At 47.1% G+C, this 21,890-nt stretch overlaps 2 protein-coding genes across 5 annotated transcripts in view; one reads left to right on the top strand and one right to left on the bottom strand.

The window, feature by feature from the left end:
• LOC144161749 (neprilysin-1-like) overlaps window positions 1-5,602 on the bottom strand; it is a 69,142-nt gene extending 63,540 nt beyond the window's left edge. The window contains exon 1 of the mRNA XM_077692353.1: window positions 5,470-5,602. Within this exon, the coding sequence (XP_077548479.1) occupies window positions 5,470-5,602 (133 nt within the window). The remainder of the gene's footprint in view (window positions 1-5,469) is intronic.
• The window catches only part of LOC144163106 (lysosomal protective protein-like), a 38,636-nt gene that overhangs the window by 8,374 nt on the left and 8,372 nt on the right, over window positions 1-21,890 (top strand). Inside the window, exons 2-8 of one of the 4 annotated variants that reach the window (XM_077693912.1) lie at window positions 9,552-9,742; window positions 10,773-10,935; window positions 12,806-13,051; window positions 14,119-14,210; window positions 15,713-15,809; window positions 17,826-18,002; window positions 21,518-21,636. In XM_077693912.1, the coding sequence (XP_077550038.1) occupies window positions 9,570-9,742; window positions 10,773-10,935; window positions 12,806-13,051; window positions 14,119-14,210; window positions 15,713-15,809; window positions 17,826-18,002; window positions 21,518-21,636 (1,067 nt within the window). In that variant the 5' untranslated portion in view covers window positions 9,552-9,569. Of the gene's footprint in view, window positions 1-9,551; window positions 9,743-10,772; window positions 10,940-12,805; window positions 13,052-14,118; window positions 14,211-15,712; window positions 15,810-17,825; window positions 18,003-21,514; window positions 21,637-21,890 lie in introns of all 4 variants that reach the window. The other 3 variants (XM_077693911.1, XM_077693910.1, XM_077693909.1) reach the window with 3 other exon arrangements.

Raw genomic sequence — 21,890 nt, 5'->3', positions numbered from 1 at the left:
TTCTCGAATGACTGCTTGGTGTGACATATAGTAGCAAAACATTGTGAGCCGTTCTGTTTTGCCTGGGACCCTTTCTGCTACATTCGATGAAAAATATTCCGTTATTGCCTTGTCGTACCGAATGAGAGTTTCTCCATTTCTGCTTAATCTTCTGGTTAGCTGCATCCCCCTTTTTTTCGCGACGTCGTAATTCGTATCCAATGTGACGTTTTCTTACCACGGTAAAATTACTGAATATGGGTCTGCAAGCTTAACTATTCCATTCTCGAAACCATCAACTGTGCGGTCATTGTTTCTTAAGTCATTTCTCTTGCTTTTAATGCCGATGAAGTCGAGGCTCCCCAACTTTTGCAATTCTTTGCGACTTCCGTTCGCGGCGGCATCCACATGGAGTACCATCACAGCCTGTGCTTGCGTTAGCGTCACTCTGCTCTGTTGGACTGGTGCTTGCATAACCCAACCAAGCTTTGTTTCAACGGCCATAAGCTCGTCTCCAACTCGTTTTGATGTCCCCGTAAAGAAGTCCCAGTAATAATCCGATCCTATTAGCATGCCAACCGATTGAAACGCTCCGGGTTTCCTATTATCATCTGCGACTTACATGCCCATCGCCTGCATTTTTTGGCATATCTCTTTACTTGGGCTAGGTAGCCTGTTTCGAGATATCACCTCAATCTTCACCTCTTCGACGACAATTGCATCACTTTCTCTTTCTGGGGCAATGGCAACTTGCACCACTTCCATCAGCTTAACCTTTTCATCTACACCGAAGGAGCCTATCACAAGCTTGCAGAACCTTTGCTCCAATCTTTTCTACAAGCCGGGTTGATATAAACTATCTCTGGCTTCCGCTATAAAGCAACAATCTGGCATAATCACCTCCTGTTCCTCCGCCGAACCAACCCACTGCCATCTGCTGGAGTACACTTGTCTTTTCATTTTGGTTTTGACAATCTACTGCGTGCATAGTACAAGCAGTGCTGGTTGCCTCCTTTGGAGGTACGGCCGAAGCGTTGCGTCCTGTTTTGTCTCTTAGCTTAGTCCTACACATCGACGTCGCGTTCCGGCCTTGGCACTTTTAGAGACGATAGTCTTTCTTGGGCTACTTAAACCCAGAAATTTTGGTCTGTCTGTATGTCTGTTTGTATGTCGGTCTGCCTGTGACTCGATTCAGCCACCCGCCCAAAGTAAAATAGATATTGCGCAATAGTCTTATATACTCACAGCAAAATGTAAACGTCTAAGCCCCGTTTATATGTTCATACTTGTCAACTTTGTTGAACAAGAACAAGACATTACGCAAATATGACAGGAAATTAGTACACAAGGTGTATTTACAGTATTACTTTATTAAAAAAAATCATCGATGATTGGTTTTTCGATAGAAAATGATAGTCTACCTTTACTGCAGAAAACCGCCGCCTGCTGTTGCCCGCGCCACCTCCTGGCGGCATATGAACAATCACGCGGCAACAGCAACGAAAGGTTTCACTAGCTAGGTTCCACGTTCTGCTAGAACGCACGTGGAGCACGGCCACGCGGTTCTATAAACCTTGAAGTCGGCCGCCTCCATTCACGCGCGCCTCTGCCGTACTGCAGCGCTGGCATCGAGGATCCCAGCCTGTAGCAGTGGAACGCGGTAAATTCAAATCGCCTTGAGCAAATCTTTAGTTTGTTTACCTTGGGATGAGCGCCACAGTACGGGAACAGCATGAGAGGTGAGCAGAAAGCAAAGGGGGGTATTTCCTTGGTAAATGTGTAGAGAGGCTACCGTCTTTTGACGACATTTGCAACGAAAGGAGCAGCTACGCGGCCATTTTTTCGCCTTTAACCTTCGACCTACAAACACGAGTGGTGTGGTTAGGTTAGCTCTGCTCGCGACCAACGCCGCTTTCTTTTCTTCCATCGTAAAGCTTCTGAAGCAATCCTCGGTCATATGATTCCGTTGGTTACAGAATTAGCTTACTCTGTCAACTGAGCCATAAAAATTGGCTATGGTTTTCCAGTATTTCGCCCGTTCCTTCGTGCTTGCCCGTTCTTGCTCTTGTTCTGTTTCCTCTCTGTATTTCACTTGTTCACGAAGAAACGCTGGCAACCTTTTGAATGTTTCAGCGTTCTCCTTTCCGGCTGAGTCACTTTTCTGTCCTTGAGCATCGCTACTATCCGGGCTCGTCATTGCGACTTCTTTCATCTTAAACTCAACAGCTGGCTTCGGTGGCAGCACTCTCTTAAGCACAGGTATCAGCGTCGGGGCATAGCAGTCTGCAGAAACATTCAGTGACTCGAGGGCTAGTGTGCGCACTTGGACTGTTTGAACCAGTTTGCGAAGGGCGTCTGTTTCCTTTGGAGATTTGATTTTTTTCTAGATTTAGTAACTCGTTCATGTGCAGGTCAACTTATTGCTCCTGATGCTCCTGACTACCAAATTTATTTATTTACAGATTACTGTCACTCCCCCAAGGGGAGTATTACCGGGGTGGGCAACATGTCACCGCTCATCAACGTCCTATATATATATATATATATATATATATATATATATATATATATATATATATATATATAACACAGAAATAAGGGTTGGCAGTCGAGAAAACCTCGGAAAGCAAAGGGGAGGATGTGGTAGATCATTGAAACAGATTAAGAATTTGGAAAGAAAGAAAGAAAGTGAAGAAAAAATGCCCGCCAGGTGGGATCCGAACCCACGACCTCCAGAATACCGGTCTGGTGCGATAACCACTACGCTACCGGCGGGGCGATTTTCCCATTCACTTTCTGGGGTATTTATGTTAGGTAGATTTGTTTCCTGTGCTTGGGGGTGGTAGCCAGCGCCATTCGGACTAATCGGGGTGAAGGGGACCTTCTTTTTAACCCCCGGGTCGTGACTCGAGTGTCTACGACATGTCCAGAGTGGTCGACCAGCTTTGAACCCTCTTAAGCTCCCTTTGGCAACAAGACTGCCAGAACAGAGGCCCTCGCTATGCATGTAGCGAATCAGAATAGGAAATGAGGGGCTCGTTGAAAATAACACAGAAATAAGGGTTGGCAGTCGAGAAAACCTCGGAAAGCAAAGGGGAGGATGTGGTAGATCATTGAAACAGATTAAGAATTTGGAAAGAAAGAAAGAAAGGTTTTCTCGACTGCCAACCCTTATTTCTGTGTTATTTTCAACGAGCCCCTCATTTCCTATTCTGATTCGCTACATGCATAGCGAGGGCCTCTGTTCTGGCAGTCTTGTTGCCAAAGGGAGCTTAAGAGGGTTCAAAGCTGGTCGACCACTCTGGACATGTCGTAGACACTCGAGTCACGACCCGGGGGTTAAAAAGAAGGTCCCCTTCACCCCGATTAGTCCGAATGGCGCTGGCTACCACCCCCAAGCACAGGAAACAAATCTACCTAACATAAATACCCCAGAAAGTGAATGGGAAAATCGCCCCGCCGGTAGCGTAGTGGTTATCGCACCAGACCGGTATTCTGGAGGTCGTGGGTTCGGATCCCACCTGGCGGGCATTTTTTCTTCACTTTCTTTCTTTCTTTCCAAATTCTTAATCTGTTTCAATGATCTACCACATCCTCCCCTTTGCTTTCCGAGGTTTTCTCGACTGCCAACCCTTATTTCTGTGTTATTTTCAACGAGCCCCTCATTTCCTATTCTGATTCGCTACATGCATAGCGAGGGCCTCTGTTCTGGCAGTCTTGTTGCCAAAGGGAGCTTAAGAGGGTTCAAAGCTGGTCGACCACTCTGGACATGTCGTAGACACTCGAGTCACGACCCGGGGGTTAAAAAGAAGGTCCCCTTCACCCCGATTAGTCCGAATGGCGCTGGCTACCACCCCCAAGCACAGGAAACAAATCTACCTAACATAAATACCCCAGAAAGTGAATGGGAAAATCGCCCCGCCGGTAGCGTAGTGGTTATCGCACCAGACCGGTATTCTGGAGGTCGTGGGTTCGGATCCCACCTGGCGGGCATTTTTTCTTCACTTTCTTTCTTTCTTTCCAAATTCTTAATCTGTTTCAATGATCTACCACATCCTCCCCTTTGCTTTCCGAGGTTTTCTCGACTGCCAACCCTTATTTCTGTGTTATTTTCAACGAGCCCCTCATTTCCTATTCTGATTCGCTACATGCATAGCGAGGGCCTCTGTTCTGGCAGTCTTGTTGCCAAAGGGAGCTTAAGAGGGTTCAAAGCTGGTCGACCACTCTGGACATGTCGTAGACACTCGAGTCACGACCCGGGGGTTAAAAAGAAGGTCCCCTTCACCCCGATTAGTCCGAATGGCGCTGGCTACCACCCCCAAGCACAGGAAACAAATCTACCTAACATAAATACCCCAGAAAGTGAATGGGAAAATCGCCCCGCCGGTAGCGTAGTGGTTATCGCACCAGACCGGTATTCTGGAGGTCGTGGGTTCGGATCCCACCTGGCGGGCATTTTTTCTTCACTTTCTTTCTTTCTTTCCAAATTCTTAATCTGTTTCAATGATCTACCACATCCTCCCCTTTGCTTTCCGAGGTTTTCTCGACTGCCAACCCTTATTTCTGTGTTATTTTCAACGAGCCCCTCATTTCCTATTCTGATTCGCTACATGCATAGCGAGGGCCTCTGTTCTGGCAGTCTTGTTGCCAAAGGGAGCTTAAGAGGGTTCAAAGCTGGTCGACCACTCTGGACATGTCGTAGACACTCGAGTCACGACCCGGGGGTTAAAAAGAAGGTCCCCTTCACCCCGATTAGTCCGAATGGCGCTGGCTACCACCCCCAAGCACAGGAAACAAATCTACCTAACATAAATACCCCAGAAAGTGAATGGGAAAATCGCCCCGCCGGTAGCGTAGTGGTTATCGCACCAGACCGGTATTCTGGAGGTCGTGGGTTCGGATCCCACCTGGCGGGCATTTTTTCTTCACTTTCTTTCTTTCTTTCCAAATTCTTAATCTGTTTCAATGATCTACCACATCCTCCCCTTTGCTTTCCAAGGTTTTCTCGACTGCCAACCCTTATTTCTGTGTTATTTTCAACGAGCCCCTCATTTCCTATTCTGATTCGCTATATATATATATATATATAAAAGAAATTACACAAAAAGAGCACATAATGTAAACAATACAAGTATAGCATTAGCATATTCTTACATAATACATACAAGAACGCCAATGTACGTCAACCATCAGAAGATCTCAAGATAAGAAAAACACACGGTGTACGTAGCACCAAGTTGGACTCAAAACACAGAGAAAAAAGTGTAGGCAAATGCTTTCCAGGGACAAACAGAACCGGATGGATTGCATGGCGAAATGAATTTATTTACTTATAATGGTATCTTATTCTAGGCTAATACACCATGTTCAATCAGTTCCATAAATTTTACTAGTGTTGGTTGCTGTATTACGACTGCGTCCAGTGCATTCGACATGTCTCCTTGAATATTACCGCTGCTTAATCACAGTTGTTTTCGGAGTACTGGAGACCTTCCATAGCGGCGGCTGCCTTTCCCGTCACCGACGACACCATGTAATTCAGCTTGCGTCCCTTGCTCATGTTTGGCCCTAGGTGTACCGCCGAGTCACACTGCGACCAAACCCGCTTGCCAAGCAGGCGCATTCTCGTCAAACATCGTCAAGTCCAGCTTAGGTAACTTGACTAGCTCCGTCGCGTCTGTCGGGTGTGTCCGCTCTGCGTTATTCGCAGTTGTTGGCATGGCTGGCCCGTTGGCCTGCGTTAGCTCGGCTATGCTGGTCTCCAGTTGCGACATAATAGCGAATATCTTCATATCGTACTCAATGTTTCTTTCAAACTCGCTAGCTGCTCAGTCATCTGTAATGAACTGCTCCATTTGTTCATTTGTTGTCTTTAGATTGGATGCTATTCCTTTGATCTGCGCTTGAAGTACGTTCAAGGTTCGCTTGTCTGCTCCGTTGGCAATTTTTTTTTTCTTCTGCCAGGTTGGTTAGCTGCGTAGTCTGGGTTCTAAGCGCTTTCCTTTTCTTGATTAGCGTTTCCTTACTCGTGCTGACAGCGTTGTTTGCTTAGGTTTTGAACGTTGATCCCCGTACGTCTACTTAAGTTCCGCCGGGTTCCGTCGCCATCCCTTCTCCGTTCAGGTTGCTCAGCTGCTGCTCGCCGTGGTCGTCTCTGCCGCTCCGAGGCAGGTAGGGTGCTTGTCGACGCGAGTCGAAGGTAATCCTGGTCACGGCAACATCGTTTTATAGAGACGAGAGACAGAGCGGCTGTCGAAACACGCAGGTTTAATGGCGGAAAAAAAATGATACAGATCGCGCGCTCGCGCTGCATGAGCAGGTCTTTCGTCTTCTTCTTCTTCATGATCCTTGATGAGAATATTTTACACCGCGAGAGCTATTGATGCTTCGCAGGTAACACATATGATAAATCTTATTGTAATACCTGACTTGTCGTGGTGGCTGGGTGCACAAACGGTATCCTGGCAACGTGAAGCTGACTGCTGGGGCAGCGACCATCACCCCATTCGCCTGGGCCTTATTCCAGAGTCGACGGGTCGCCTTCGTCGCCGTTGCACAGTGGTGAACTGGGACACCTTCCGTTCCACACTGAATGCATCCTTCTCGGAGCTCATTCCGGATCCCACCGCTCTTTTTCGACGTGTCCTCTTGGACTCCTCTCAACATACGTGGGTGGAGGAGTCCCGCCCAAAGCCCGATCTTCGGCTCCTGCAGCTTTGGGCTCAGCGCAAGCGAGCTGAAGTAATTTCCGCACGGGATCCTTCGTCCCTACCAGCCAGGCTTCAGTATCAGCGCCTTACCGCTGCTGCCAGGCGGCACGAAAAAAGACTGTCGAGGCAGCGCTGGCTTGACTGGTGCGCCTCTCTAGGCCCATCTTCCTCAACGGCGTCTGTCTGGCGCACGTTTCGCGTAATGGAATCGGGCAGTCGGCCTCCAGATGCAGCTGCCAGCGCTTGTATTGCGTCAAACAAGGACCCGGCACTATTCGCCCCCGACGTTGCTCGGGCCTTGTTTCCTGCATTTGACGTTGTGCCAGTCGCCATGCCGTCTCCGTTCCCCCTGCCTAACGGTGTTGGATTACGGCCTACTCATGAAGCCGTTTTGGGAATCCAGGCACCGTTCACAGTGGCTGAATTCCTGGCAGCGATCGATCACGCTAAACAGCGGACTGCTCCGGGTCCCGACGGCATAACTTACGAGGTGTACAAGAACATCGACGACCCAGCCCTCGTGCCGCTTTTGGACTCGGTTAATCAGGTGTGGCTCTCCGGTCAACTACCTGACTCTTGGCTTCGGGCGGATATTGTTCCCATTCGAAAGCCCGGGAAACCACCACATGTACTTCGGAACTTGCGCCCCATCGCCCTGACATCGACGCTGTGCAAGTTGTTAGAGCGAATGCTTGCAACACGGCTTCAGTGGTGGCTTGATACCTTTCAATGGTATCACCCGGCGCAAATTGGATTCAGGCCCTATCTCGGAACTGAGGATGGGTTGGAATACCTCTCATCTATGGTTTTAGTTGGAGGCCGATCCCGCCGTGTGAGATCTGTGCTCGCCATGGACATATGCAAGGCGTATGACAACGTTAGTCACGCTGCCATCCTACAAGTTCTACATGGCCTCCACCTTCCAGACAAAGTCTGCGATTTCGTCCGATACTTCCTTCAACACCGTTCTTTTTCCATCCGCATCAACGGAGCAAGTTTCGGTCACTTTACACCAGTCCGAGGCGTACCGCAAGGGTCTGTTTTGTCTCCGCTTCTTTTCAACATCGTCATGTTGCCGCTAGCTTGGCACTTTGCTTCAATCCGAGATCTATATTTCCTCATGTACGCGGATGACATTACGGTGTGGTCAGTGCATCCAGACCTGTCACGACAAGCTGAGTGCCTCCAGCAAGCACTAACAGACTGCCAGAGATGGTGCGAGTATGCGGGCCTCTCTCTCTCGCAAGAGAAAACTGCTTTACTTCCCGTGGCCAACGCTTGGGGCCGCCGCCTCCTTGCAGTGTCTCCCGTTTCACTGCAACTGAATGGGAACGACATACCCGTGGTTGACCGTCTTCGGGTCCTAGGACTAGAAATATCGGCATCAGGGTCAGCAGCTCAGTGGCTCCGATCTGCTCGGCAGAAAGCCGGACAGATGCTCCACCTCGTTCGCCGCATCGCTCAGAAGTCTGGCGGGGCCTGCTGGACTGTTGCCCGTCTCCTAGTGCGCGCCGTACTACAGCCACGGCTTGTGTATCAGGCCCAGTTCCAGCACATGACGCAAGCGGACTGGGCTCGGCTTGAGGCCATCAACAAGGCCGCCATGCGCACCATTACTGGCCTCCCTCGCATAACACCAATCCCGCCGCTACATGCCGAAGCCCAGCTAAACACCCTAGATGAGATCATCCATCAGCGTCGTTCCGCTCGCCTGCTAAAGCGTGGATATGTACCGGAGGCAGCGGCTCTCGCTGCGTATATGGGCCACGTTCCTGATACGATGCCAGCCTTTTCTGCGGCTAGACCGCCCTGGCTCTACCATCAGGTGACGGACAACAAGCCTCTGGCAAGGCTACATGTCCGAACCTCTGGCCTTCATCAGCCTCCGGATGCAGCCCTCCTTCATGTCCGTCACTGGGCGCCTGCGACGCGGACACGAGTCATACAGGCTTTCGTGGACGCCGGGGCACACGACTGCCTCGTAACCACAGCCTTGGCTTGTCCCTCTCACCCAACCTTAAACCAGTGCTGCGCCTACGAGACCCTCCGACCTCTCCCAAGCCTGTTGGCAGAACTTACTGCAATTCGGGTTGGTCTCCAAGCGCTCTCATCGACAGTAACTACCGGTGTGAAACTGGAAATTTACACGGACTCAACGACGGCGATACGTGATCTACGTCGCGTTGCGCGTAGCACCAGCATGTCGGCACGTATTCACGCGATCCTGGACACATACCCATGCCCTGTGCGTGTATTGTGGGTTCGCCGGGACATGCTTCCTGCCCACATAGCGGCGGATCGCGCCTGTCACCGTATAGACCTACAAAGGCCGCTGCCACTTCTTCCGGTGTCCACCCTAGAAGAACTGCTGGTGGAAAAAAAGAACCTCCGCCGCGCCACGCGTGCTTTACTTCCACCGCGTGGAACCGACCTCCCCAGTGGGCTCGCTCGCTGGGAGGAGGTCCTGCTGCGGAGGCTTCGAGTTGGGGTGGCATTGTCCCCAGCAGTGACCCACGCTTGGCCTGCCCGCTATCACGCACCGTTTGCGGACACCTGTCCTTTTTGTACGGTCCCTGCGTCTGAAGCCGACACGAGCCACCTTCTATGGACCTGCCCCGCCCTCCAAACCTCTCGCCTGCAACACCTCCGGGGCACAGGGCTCCATCCTGGGAGACCCCCTGATCTACAGCGGTGGATATGGGGCCCTCAGTACCGGTCTCTGTTGGCGTTTCTGCGTGAAACCAATGCAATGTTGTATATATGACTGTTATGCCGTAAGGCAAACTCTCGCAAAAAAAAATACACTTTTATCGCTTTTGCCGTTCTTCATTACTAAAGTTCCTATTTTTCTGTTCCTTAAAGCTGGAAGCCAGCGTGAATATGCCGCTGAAAGTCCTGGTTACCCTTGTGCTTCTCGGACACGTTAACAACGTGTTCTCCCAAGGACCGCCAGGAGATAAAATCAAGGAACTGCCAGGTCTCGCTGCGCAAGTCAGCTTCCAACAGTATTCCGGGTTTCTCCAGGCCGGAGGAACGCGACGGTTGCACTACTGGTGAGAAAATATGTAGAATGCATTTTTGGGCGGAGAAACGTCCCGGAAAAGAACGTATACATTGTTTCTCTCCCTTGGTTCGCTTTGCGCAAGTTAAAACAAATATTAAATGTTTTAGAAATTAATGGCATGTACTTTCATATATCCTGGTGAAGGCCCTATGTACGTTGGTGCACGTTTTCTCGAAATAAACCAACTATATGTTTACAACGTTCCGTGCAATGCATATTTTCATTACTTGCAATCACCTCAAGTTAAAAGAGTAGTCACCGGCTTTCATTTGCTCGCACAAATGTCCCAGGTTGGACGCGCTAAATGATTAAGGGTGCACATTTAGGGCTGAAGAAGAAAGTGTATGACAGCTGCATCTTACCGGTACTCACGTACGGGGCAGAAACTTGGAGGCTGACTAAAAGGGCTCAACTTAAGCTGATAACCAATCAGCGATCAATGGAACGGAAGATGGATGATAGATGTAACGTTGAGGGACAAGAATAGAGCAGAGTGGGCCAGGGAACAAACGCGTGTTAAGGACATATTAGTAGAAATTATGAAGAATAAATAGACATGGTCAAGGCAAGATAACCGTTGGGCATTAAGGGCAACAGAGTGCATTCCTAGAGAATGCAAGCGTGGCAGGGGGCGGCAGAGAGTAAGATGGGCAGATGAGATCAAGAAGTTTACGGGGATAAATTGGTCGCAGTTAGCACACGACCGGAATAATTGGAGATTAATGGGAGAGGTCTCTGCAGTGGAGTAGGCGTAAATAGGCTGGTGATTATGATGGTGATGAATTAGTGCCAGCAAGAGCAGCTACTTTACATTCAACTACGGTAATGTGAAAAGCGAAAATGACCCCGTAGAGGGCTCAGGTTGACTACGCCAGCAGCTCCACCCGGTGGGAAAGAGCATTTCCTTGCTGTCGCGCATCCGGTATAGTTGACAGATTTATAGTTGGAAGCCTCCTCTATGAAACCAAACTGACCTTCTTGTTTAACCGTTATGAAACTCTGTTGGCTCTTCCCTCCAGGTTTGTGTCGAGCGAACGTTCACCTGCGACAGACCCTGTAATTTTGTGGATGAACGGTGGGCCGGGATGCAGTTCCTTGCTTGGGCTGATGTCTGAGAATGGACCCTTCCGGGCGGTCAAAAAAGGCCAGAAACTAATCTTGAATCCCTACAGCTGGAACAAGGCAAGTTTTCCCCAATGCGCGTCCCTCAAAAGTGTTGACATATTTGGCAACGTCACAAGTCAACCAAATGATTTTGCTGTAGAAAATTGATTCGATATCCTCGCTTGGTGCTTGTGCGAAAGTTGAGCTGAGTGTTCACACGGTTAAGGGGCGACACATTATGCACAAGGTCTAGCTGCGGTTATACAATTGTATTCGTCACTATCTTGTTTGTTCTAATGAAACTTTAAATCCAGGTTGCTGCTTTTATTACCGTAAAAACCCGCGTATAATACGAGGTTTTTTTTTCCAAATTTTACTATGTAAAATTTGTGCTGCGTATTATATGTGGATCCCAAAGTTTTCAGCCGAAAATTTGCACTTTCGGTTTCCGTTTCAGCGGAGGGTGGGCCATCTTGCGGTGACGTTAGCTGGCTGCTGCTTCTCTCAGCCGGGGCCATTTTGATTGTTTTGACCACGCGAAGGATCGTCGGCACGTTCACCGCAAATCTATCACGATGTCGGTTACACGAAGACAGTATTCAGCGGCAATTAAAGGAAAAGTTATTTTATGTGCCGAGACCATCAGGAATTGCGCCGCAGGACGGCCGTTCGGCGTCACCGAATGCAGCATTCGCGGGTGGAGAAAGCAACTGGTGCTTGACTGGATAAAGTCTGTGTGGTGTCGGCGGCCTGGAGCACTGTTGGGGGTTCCCGTCAGTGCTCGTGTTGGACGCCTTTCGCTGCCACCTGGTCGATTCCGTGAAGTTATTGCGCGAACCCCGCATCGAACTCATTGTCATTCCAGAAGGAATGACATCCCAGCTGCAACCGCTAGACATTTGCATTAACAAGCCTTTCAAAGACTGCATCAGGTCCGGCTACCAAGAGTGGATGAGGTCAGGAGACCCGTAAGTGACAGCTACCGGATGGCTGACGCGGGCTTCTCCAGCGGTGCTTTGTGGTTGGATCGCGGATGCGTGGGCCAGCATCCCAGAGGAGCTCGTCAGTCGCTCTTTTAAGAAATGCGGCATCTCGAACGCCCTTGATGGCACTGAGGACCACTTTCTGTGGGAAGACATTTCCAACAAAGCGACTTTAGGAGTCAGCGGCAGCGAACCTGACGATGGCTGAATGGATGTCGGGAGACAGTGCCAGTGAAAACTGACAATGACTGAAGGGTAACTGCAGTGCAAATAAATATTTTCTGTGCTCTTTACCTCCTATTATATGCGGATGGAAACTTTTTTCTGATTTTGCTGTCCCCGAATTACACCTCGTATTATACGCGGGTCCGTATTATACGCGGGTTTTTACGGTACTTAAAACCCGGTGCTGCATATATTGTAGACCTCCAACGTTTACGTTGTGAGAAAACTATCGCACTACGCAAGACGCTTGAACAACTCGGTCTAAAAACGGCTAAAACTTTTGTTTTCCACTGCCATAGGCTCACATACAGAAGACATAAGCACAGTCAATGCACTCGACAGTGTATTTAGAAGCAAAAAGAACGCTATTTTGAGGGTACTTTTTATAAAAATAAGTTGGAAAGCAGTATACGTTTTCCTATCCTGCCACGTTGGCTCAGCGGCTGAGGCATCGGCGTTGCTGTGCACAAGGCCGTGGGTGCGACTCCAGGCCAGGGCTGAAATTTTTTATAGGTGTATATTGCAAAATCGGCTCAGGGAAGTTACTTTGGCGCAGTCTTTAGATCCATAAGGGGTGTAAATTTATGCGTAACCCCTCAGTACGTCACGGCCCACAGCCGAGCTGCTGTGTTGGCTCAAACCCGACTTTGATGAAATTCCGGCATACTACTCTCTCAATTTTTGCGTGTTTTAAGCCACGTAAACAGACGAATACAACGGGATCAATTGTACGTGCGCAGGTAGCCAACGTAACCTTCCTGGAAGCACCGGCCGGGGTTGGTTACTCGTATGATACCTGTGGAAACTACACCACTAACGACGACCAGACGGCTGATGACAACTACCTGGCCATACAGGACTTTTTCGCGAAGTTTCCCAGTCTGAAGAGCAATGACTTCTACATCGCGGGTGAAAGCTACGGTGGCATCTATGTCCCCATGCTGACGCAACGGGTTCTCAAGGATCCCAGAGGCATTCGTCTTAAGGTGAGAATTCCAAACACTAGAAAACAAGTATCTACATAATTTCTGGATGGGCAACTGGGTTGCATGCTTGAAACAGAAGCCGAAGCGAAATGTTTCACTTGTTATTAGGTGCTGAGCACCTTAGAACCGCACAATGTCCGTCCGCGTTCGTGCGCATAGCATTTACAATCGCAAAAAAATCACACGGTACCGGCAGGATTCGAGCCTGTGTATGGTAGACCAGCCAGAGTTAGTGTCAGTCGTCTTACCCATTGGGTTACTACCGTGAGTTAATAATACCCGAGAGTCAAACGGCTTACTCCCTCGCCTGTAACGGTGCGGAGTACATTAGGGCCTCCCAATGTCCGTCCGCGTCCATCCGCACACCAACATCAAGCGAAAATCAAGCGATAATCGATTGGAGCCGTGAGTTGCAGTTGCATTTACAAGGTGCAACTCACGGCTCAAATCGAATGACGGTCGAGGAGCAAATCAGTTGTCACTCGGGGCGCAACTTGGATGTCATTTTGAGTCCTCGTACTCCGCACCCTCGCCGTCATCCACGGAGCGGAGATGCTGCTATTTTCTTTTAATTTGCTTATATTTACAGCTGAGCGTTCCCTCCATTCTGTAACGCAATTTCTGAGCAAGAAATTCCTCTTTAATTAATACAAAATTGATTACTGTCGTCTGGATACGAAGGGTTAGGTTTCCCAATTGATTCTGCAACGTAATAGGTATATGCCTAATGGTTACCGCAAAACATACTGCTTCTTCTTTCCCAGCAGGCATCAGTGGGAACAAGCTATTTCGTGTTTTTTTTTTCAAGCATTAATGCCGTTACTTGGATGTCATGCAAACCAAGCAGGATAATTTTTACACTGGCTATTGTAATTCTAGATTTCGCGAGCATTTTCGGTCTGCCAACTAGCATATTTTTGTGAGTGAATTTTAGGTACGTGAAAGCACGAAATAGAAAGTACACAATGAAGCGACTTATTACAGCTAAGAAATCTGAATACGAATGCTATTTTAGAATGCGGAATATTATCCTTTCCTCAGCTAGTGCATTCTGAACGCTGTTTCAGGGCTATGCCGTTGGCAACGGAGCTCTTGACTTCACCCTCCTTGGCAATGCTTTGGTGTTCTTCGGCTACTACCATGGCCTGTTTGGTCTCAGGTGACTCAAGTGTCATATATTTTACCAAACCGCACGCCAAGACGCCTACGAATATGCTGCTGTGTAATAGCGCATAAAATAAAAAAAAACTTAACGCTCTGCATATTCTTGTCGCCCTAGAACAAAGTAAAAGGATCATTTCTTAAAAAAAAAAAAACTGGCATGCACACTTAAGCCAACCATACACTTTTATCATTCTACATGTACACTGCCACAATATTGCAATGCTTTGGAACATTTTAACAGGTACTACGCAAACAATAGATAACGGGATAGTAATGTCTCTTCGTAAATTTAGAGCACACTATAAGGCGCACCCAATTTCTAAAGCCCGTGTTTGCGCGGAGGGATTAGGCAGAACTGTTAGGTCATTCCCGCGTGTCGCTTTTTGCATTTGCATTGTTCTGGAATGACAAGTTTTCTAGAAAAAAAAATATTAAGAGTTCTGAACCGCAAAAGTGATTATAAGAACAGCAAATTACACGAATTGGTATGAGTTCATCGTGAAAACCGGTATAAAAACAAACACTCTCGAGGAAGTTGATAGTTGTGGTAGTTGGTAGTCTGCGTTCCTGCCGTCCATTTATTCTGAGAAAGTGTTTGTCTGCGCAGTTTTTCACTATCAAATGTGCCCCTCCCATCGTAATTAGTAATTTAACCACAGAATTCGGCATTTCTGCGTAATTGTGACTCACCTTTGGATACACATAACAGCAGCACTGTTAGGCCATGTTCAGACTACCGACGTAACAGCCATATCGTGAGCTATGGACGTAAAAAAACGGCGTGTCAGGCATTTCGGTTGGCTGAGACGTGAAATGGCGCAATCCTTAAAGGAGCCATGAAGACAAAATACAAGTTGGGTTTATTAGAAAGACTGCTTAGTCCCGGTAACAATGTTACCAATATCATCGCAATCTTCGAACAAATAACGGAGATATTGAAGAAAACGTGTGAAGCAGTCGCGACCCCCTAGCCAATTTCCCGCAACTTTTCTATGACGTCACGGAACCTTGTTTGTGCGATTGGCGGCCGCCTAACTGACCTGTCGCGACGACACATGGCTGGACCTCTGTAATGGGGCCTCTAGTTCCATTTGACCGCATCACTTGAGTGCTAACGTGCAGTTAACGCACTGAAAATTATGTTTTTAGTGTTGGCCCATGTGACGTCATTCTCGCTCATAACACGTCACTGTGGCGCAAAATTTGAAAGTTTTTAAATACTTCTTGCTTTTTTTTCGTTAAAAAAAAACATATTTTGTGGTTGTAATGGAGCTGAGTGAGACACTGAATCCTAGTTCTTTCAAATTAAACGAAACTGTATTTTCTCTTCACGGCTCCTTTAAAGATATTGCGAAATTTGGGGCAACAGTCTGAACCCGGCCTTACTCCCAGTGGAAGTTTTATCCAGCGCCAGTATTACCCAGTGTTACCCGTGTTATCCAGTGTTACCCAATGTTACTCAGCACTGTTACTCTGTTTTTTTCTTGCAACTTTTAGCCTCTGGACCAAGCTGACGACTCACTGTTGCAACGGAAGCGTTTCCCAGCAGTCGTGCGACTTTGTCAATCGCCAAACAGCCGAGTGCAAGGAAGCGGTACGTGCGGGAAGCAAGTAGCTCTACACGTAGGAGGAGTGGCTGCTTGATTCTCCCAAATTTTTTCTTCCTTCTTTCCGAAGTATTGACAAAGCGATGAGAACTTGTATTTCATGATCACGTTATCTTTCTTTTTACCAATGGGGTTGAAGACACAAATATATTTTTCGATTGATTGATTGATTGATTGATTGATTGATTGATTGATTGATTGATTGATTGATTGATTGATTGATTGATTGATTGATTGATTGATTGATTGATTGATTGATTGATTGATTGATTGATTGATTGATTGATTGATTGATTGTAGGGTTTAGCGCACCGACGGAACGCAGACGATGAGGCGCGCCGTAGTGGAGGGCTCCGGATTAATTTTACCACCTGGGAATCTTCAATATGTGCCGAAATCTCGCACACACGGGCGTCTTTGATTTTCGCCTCCATGAGAAAAGCGGCCTCCGCGGTTGGTAATCGAACCCGCGTCCTCGTGCTCAGGAGCGCTACGCCTTAGCCACGGGGCCACCGCGGCGGGTCAAATGTAATTTTTAGCTTATTCATTCCCACCTTGTGTATTGCCAGTCAGCATGGGGATTAGGCTATCAAACTGACTCAGATCTGCTCCAGTACCTTCAAAGGCAAGCTTTACGGTTCGTAACCCCGGTATCACAAACAGAAGGGTCAGTTTTTTTTATATCCTAAAAATTTTGCCCTTTGGTGAACTTTATAGTTTCTTAGCAATTTTTCTTTATCCCCAAATTAAAAATAACTTTATCCTCTTCTTTGACAAATATTTACAACGAGAGGTAGTACATCCTTTACGTAGGAACTACCTCGTTGGATCTAGACCTCGGACGAACTATGCGAGCTATCAATCAATCGGTTTATTTCCCAGAAATACATCTGAAGAGCTCTATGGGCTAAACGTAGACTTAACCGCTTCACTGGGCCCATGAACCCTTACACAACAGTGTCAGTATGACGCGGGGAACGTTTATACAAACTCTAACAAAATGAAACATATGGATACACAATAATTTTTACACAATGTAATACACATGTAATACACTTTCAGTACATAATTTCGAAAAAATGCAAATTCACAAATTGAAAGAAAATGCAAAAATGCAACGTCATAACGCTCTTAAATAAAAAACATTAAAATGTATAAAAATGTATAAAATGTATAAAAATTTATCAAGAAAATGGCAATGGGAGGGGAATGTATAAACAAGAGAAATAACTTAAGAAATGGGGTATCAGCAAAACCATTTGCACTGTAAAAAGTGATGTTTATCAATCAATAAATGGCTGTTGTATCTTTGTTGTAATTCTTGTAATTGTATCTCTCTGTAACAGTCATCCTTCCGTAATTGATAAAGCTCATAACTTTAAACCTATCTGGCAATAGAAAACGAAAATAAAACTCCTTCTGCTAGATACTCCCGTCCTGACTTTCCTGCGCGTGTAGCATTGTATGTAAGGACCAATTTATTGTGGTATGCATCAACTATGTTAACTGTTTATCTTGCATAAACATACAATTGTAGCAATCTATTGTTTAGACATGTCATTAGTTTCATTGCGCATGTAATCAACATCTTACTTGTATTCTGTACAAAGTGGGCATCCTTGTTCTGTCTTTATCATATATCCAAAGTGTTCGCTTTCTGTTCTAGTGCAGAGTTTTCGCACTGTTCTATTTTCTTTGGTCAGATCCACTGCTTTCCGATCTGTGCTCCCGAGACGGTAGCTTTGTCAAGAGACATACAAGCCTACTTTTGCCACGCCTCGTGGACATAACTGCGTGCATGTATTTGTGTCCTAAATAAATTTAAATTGAAATAGTTATTGAAATTGAAATAGCTATAGATTTTTAAAAAATATTTTACCTCATGTTCTGGTTATTCAGCGCCATGTGCATCTCAAAGTTTCTCTCTATGCCAGCAGTTCATCGAGAAAGTTCAATAAAGCGTTGTGTAATTTTTGTTAATAGTACTGCGATTATGTTTTCAGGTTCAGCAGGTCATGGTTATCATCACTGACGAGAACCTGAACATTTACAACCTCTACGACAGGTGCGAGGAGGACAAACCAACTCTTGGCGACCCCTCAGAGACACGGCCACGTCAATCGAACCGATATCAGCATGCTCAGAGACTAATGGCACGCAGCCTCAACATGGAGCACCACGTGAGATATAATAAGCGCAGATCACTTTAGTGGCTCGCCTTGTCGTCGCAGCTCGCTCGTTGGGCCCAAGTAGAGCCACATGGCGTTCCGTCGTCGCTGTGTAACTCAGATGCTTCGAAAGCCAGGCGGTTTATGTAATCATAAGTGTTCAAAAATCGTGAACCCCTGGCGCTTGTCATACATCTCCCCATTGTTTGGCGCAAAAAAAACCTGCCGGTAATTAATTAACCGGCAGGTTAATTAAACGTAATTAACCGCCATCTCCCGCGTTCACTTAGTTAGGAACGCTCGTTTGTTTGGTTTTTACGATAGTAAGAGAAAAAAAAATATGGCAGTGCAACGCCTGCACGTGCGGGAGGAAAAGGAAGCACAAAAAGAAAGAACTACCGCTGGCGCAGTTTCAGCCAGGGGGCGTTCGAGCACTGTGGAGGCGGGAAATTTGAATTGCATTGGGTGGTAGCTGTGAGCGGATAACGGCGCGACAGCCCATTATGGCGAATCACTGCTCTGCATTTCCGACATTCACCGTGAGTGGAACGGCTTTAATATTGTTTATTTCAATAACTTACGTTACGTATCCGACTGGAGCTGCGCGGGACATATGTTGTACGCACACTGAGCCTTCAATGGGGATCGCCGTACACACGCTATATATTTTATAGGCAGGACTGTCTGCACGTTTTCACTTTGGGATTGCCTTTTTATCTTCATATGAGTAAGTTCGGTTTGCATTACAACCCGTAAAAAGCTCTATTGTATTTTCCGTCATTTTTATTGGTCTACATTAATTTTGTTCCCGCGACATTTATTGTCGAGACAGTTTCTGCCAGTTCCGGCAAAACTCACTTTCTGGGGCATCATCGCAGCGTTATTTGAAGCCAAAATTGAGAAATGAAATTGAATACCTTGCCACTTGTTTGCTGCTATGAATTTATCAATGCCTTTTTTCTGTATTACTTAGTGTGACCCTTTTATGCTGTGCTTTGATCGCTTATATCAGAATGACAAAATATATTGTTTTGTGGAAGCCGGACCGAAATGACACGATTTATCATTGACGGTTAAGAGATCCGTGTACAAAGAGATGCGATTAACGTATTTACAGTGTGTACAGGAGCCATCATAAGTAACCGAAACAGGGATCTGTGAATATCACGAAATATTTTCTGCCTATATGACAGCAATTACCGGTTCACACGAAACTTTTTTCTATTAGGGTGGACTCCTTTAAACGCACACCAAGGCAGCCAGGCTGTTTCAGGTAGAAGAAATTCCTGTAAATTTCCTTTACCGTGCTCCAATTAATTTTGACGGTACCCGTACGTTGTGGTCATGACAGAGCCGGCGCATACTGCGCCTTCCCCCATCCCTCCATTCACCCGAGCTTCCTTGTCTTCGGAGGCTGTCTTCTTCTTCTTCTTCTCCATTTGGTAATGACGCGTACCCACTCAGGGGGATTGGCCAAGGCTTGATCTTTGTCTAATAATTCAAAAAGTGTTCTTCAGAATTGGAAATTAATGATACAAAATTTACACCATCTTCCCGCGAGGGGAACCATGGGGTAGATGCAACGCATCGGGGGTTGCCGTTGCGTTTCCGTTATGTTAGCGATGTCAGCGTGTGGATTGCTGTTGTTGTGCATCCTATTTACGCAGCATGTTCACCCCCGATGCGTCGCATCTACCCCTTGGTTCCCCTCGCGGGAAGATGGTGTAAATTTTTAACCGAGCGCAAGCTGCGCGCTAAGGCACAGCTGGCACGGCGACGGGAGCGAGCGCAGCCGAGCGCAAGCTGCGCGCTGACCGCGCTTACGCACAGATGGCGCTGCGGTGAGAGCGGCGGAGCGCGCAGCTGCCGCGGCGAGGAGAATGGGGGAGCGATGCGGACTACGCCGCGACAACGACGCGGGACAAGGCGAGTTAAAGAGATGCGTTGCATCTAGAACTACACTCCTTAGGGGCGGGGCCAGATAAGGGATTGTACGAATCAGCTAGCATATACGCCTTCCGGTAGCCATGATGAATTCGTGAAGGAGGAAGTAAATTTCTTTGCTTGCTTTGCCAAGGCAGCTAGCACCGAATGAAAGAAGAACTGAAGTCTTTAGTTCAAGTCTAAGGCGTTCGAATGGGACAATAAGGTAACGTTTTGTTTGCTCTGTGAAACGGCTTCATTCACACAAATAGTGTTCTAATGATTCAGGTTGATTACAAAACGAGCATGTGTCTGTTAATGACAATTCTGTCCTGCTCAAATATAGATTTAATTTTGGAAGACGGCACCTCATGGCTGTGAGGGCCACTTTACACTGGCGGGAAACACAAAATGATGAATTCCATGTGAATTTAGATGAGCATACGTTGGCCTATCGAGGATACCATCGGACCACCCCCTGAGTAAGAGATATTTACGAAGCCGTGCCACAGTCATAGCTGTGGATTTGGACATGGATTTAGTACAGGGCCACCTAAGGCGAAGCCCGCTAATGAGTACGCCACCACAGAGCAACGCCCCACTGCCCTCTTCATCGTCTTTTCGTGGGAATATCTATGAAAAAAACCTCCCCTGATTCCATGGTATGAGTCTCTATATACAGGTTTATACAGGCCACCGAAATTAGACACTCGAGCATAACCTGGAATTCCCAAAACGCATAATGTTTACTTGGGAAAGAATTCTCTTAACTGAAGACATCAACAGGCGCCATAGGTATTAGAAAACACTAAGGACACAGTACTTTGTAAGATTTCTTGACGGGGTCTCAGAACAAGGCGTACAGTCTTTGTCAAAATTTTGTGGGCCATGGCGGCCGTGGCCGGAGTTGGCGCGCGGCCGAGCAGGGGCGCTGCGCTTGCCGCTGTCGGCTGGTTGCGCGGCTAAAGAGGGCGAGAGGAATTTTTGCTCTTGCTTTTGTGTGTGTCCGGGGCAACAAGTACTGCGCAAAGTGCCTGCGCTGAAGCAAATTTTGTCTGCTTTGAGAAAGCGGCCCCGCTGCACTAATCGCGCCAGCCACACTACGAAAGGAAGCGCGTAAGTTCCCTCACTCTCTTTAGCCGCGTAACCAGCCGACGGCGGCAAGCGCAGCGTAACCAGCCGACGCCCCTGCTCCGGCCACGGTCGCCGTGGCCCACAAAATTTTGACAAAGACTGTACTTTCCGATAAACGCAGTAACGCTGCACTACTTATATGTATGCCTAGCAATGACACATGCAAATAAACCTATCAGTTGTCGTTGACGGAAGATGTCGACTTCCGTGCAACATTGTCAGAAGTGATGTTCGCAGAAGTGATTTCTGTTTTCTTGCATTCTTGTTTTTTATTTGTTTGTTTTGCTTTGCTTTGATCTAGTTTCCTCTACTTAAGAGACTTGCTCTAAAGTTATTCTAACAGGATACAAGTCGCTGTAGCATCTAGTTTCATGGCTAATGCGTTCCTCTTAACGCCTAAAAACTGTAGCAAGTTTTAGTTCCAGCTTTTTCTTTTCTTTCTCTTTTTTTTTTTTTGCTGATGCTAGAAGGGCCTGGGAATCACTCCGCCCTGCATTGACAGTGCCAATGTTAAACTTTACCTGACCCGTGAGGACGTGAAGGTGGCACTACACGTCGAAAACTCCACAGTGGAGTGGGACGACTGCAGGTAATATCCGATTTCCTTTCGTTTATCTTTTTTAGAGATAAAAAAGAGAGAATTCTGTCGCTTGTTCAGTGTCAAAATGAAATAATTAAAGCGAGAAACATGACCGCCACTTCATTTGCTAGAGAACGAAGACAGGAACTGCATTAAAATGCGGGGAGCGAAAGTTGTAAGGCTACTAATATGCTAACGAGGAGTACTAATGCAGAGTAATAGCGAAGTACTAACCTTACTAATGAAAAAAAAATGATAAAAAA

The sequence above is a fragment of the Haemaphysalis longicornis genome, unplaced genomic scaffold, assembly GCF_048455015.1.
Source record: "Haemaphysalis longicornis isolate Haplotype H1 unplaced genomic scaffold, Haemaphysalis longicornis Haplotype H1 scaffold_12, whole genome shotgun sequence".
NCBI lineage: Eukaryota > Metazoa > Arthropoda > Arachnida > Ixodida > Ixodidae > Haemaphysalis > Haemaphysalis longicornis.
This window is presented reverse-complemented; position numbering and strand designations above follow the sequence as displayed.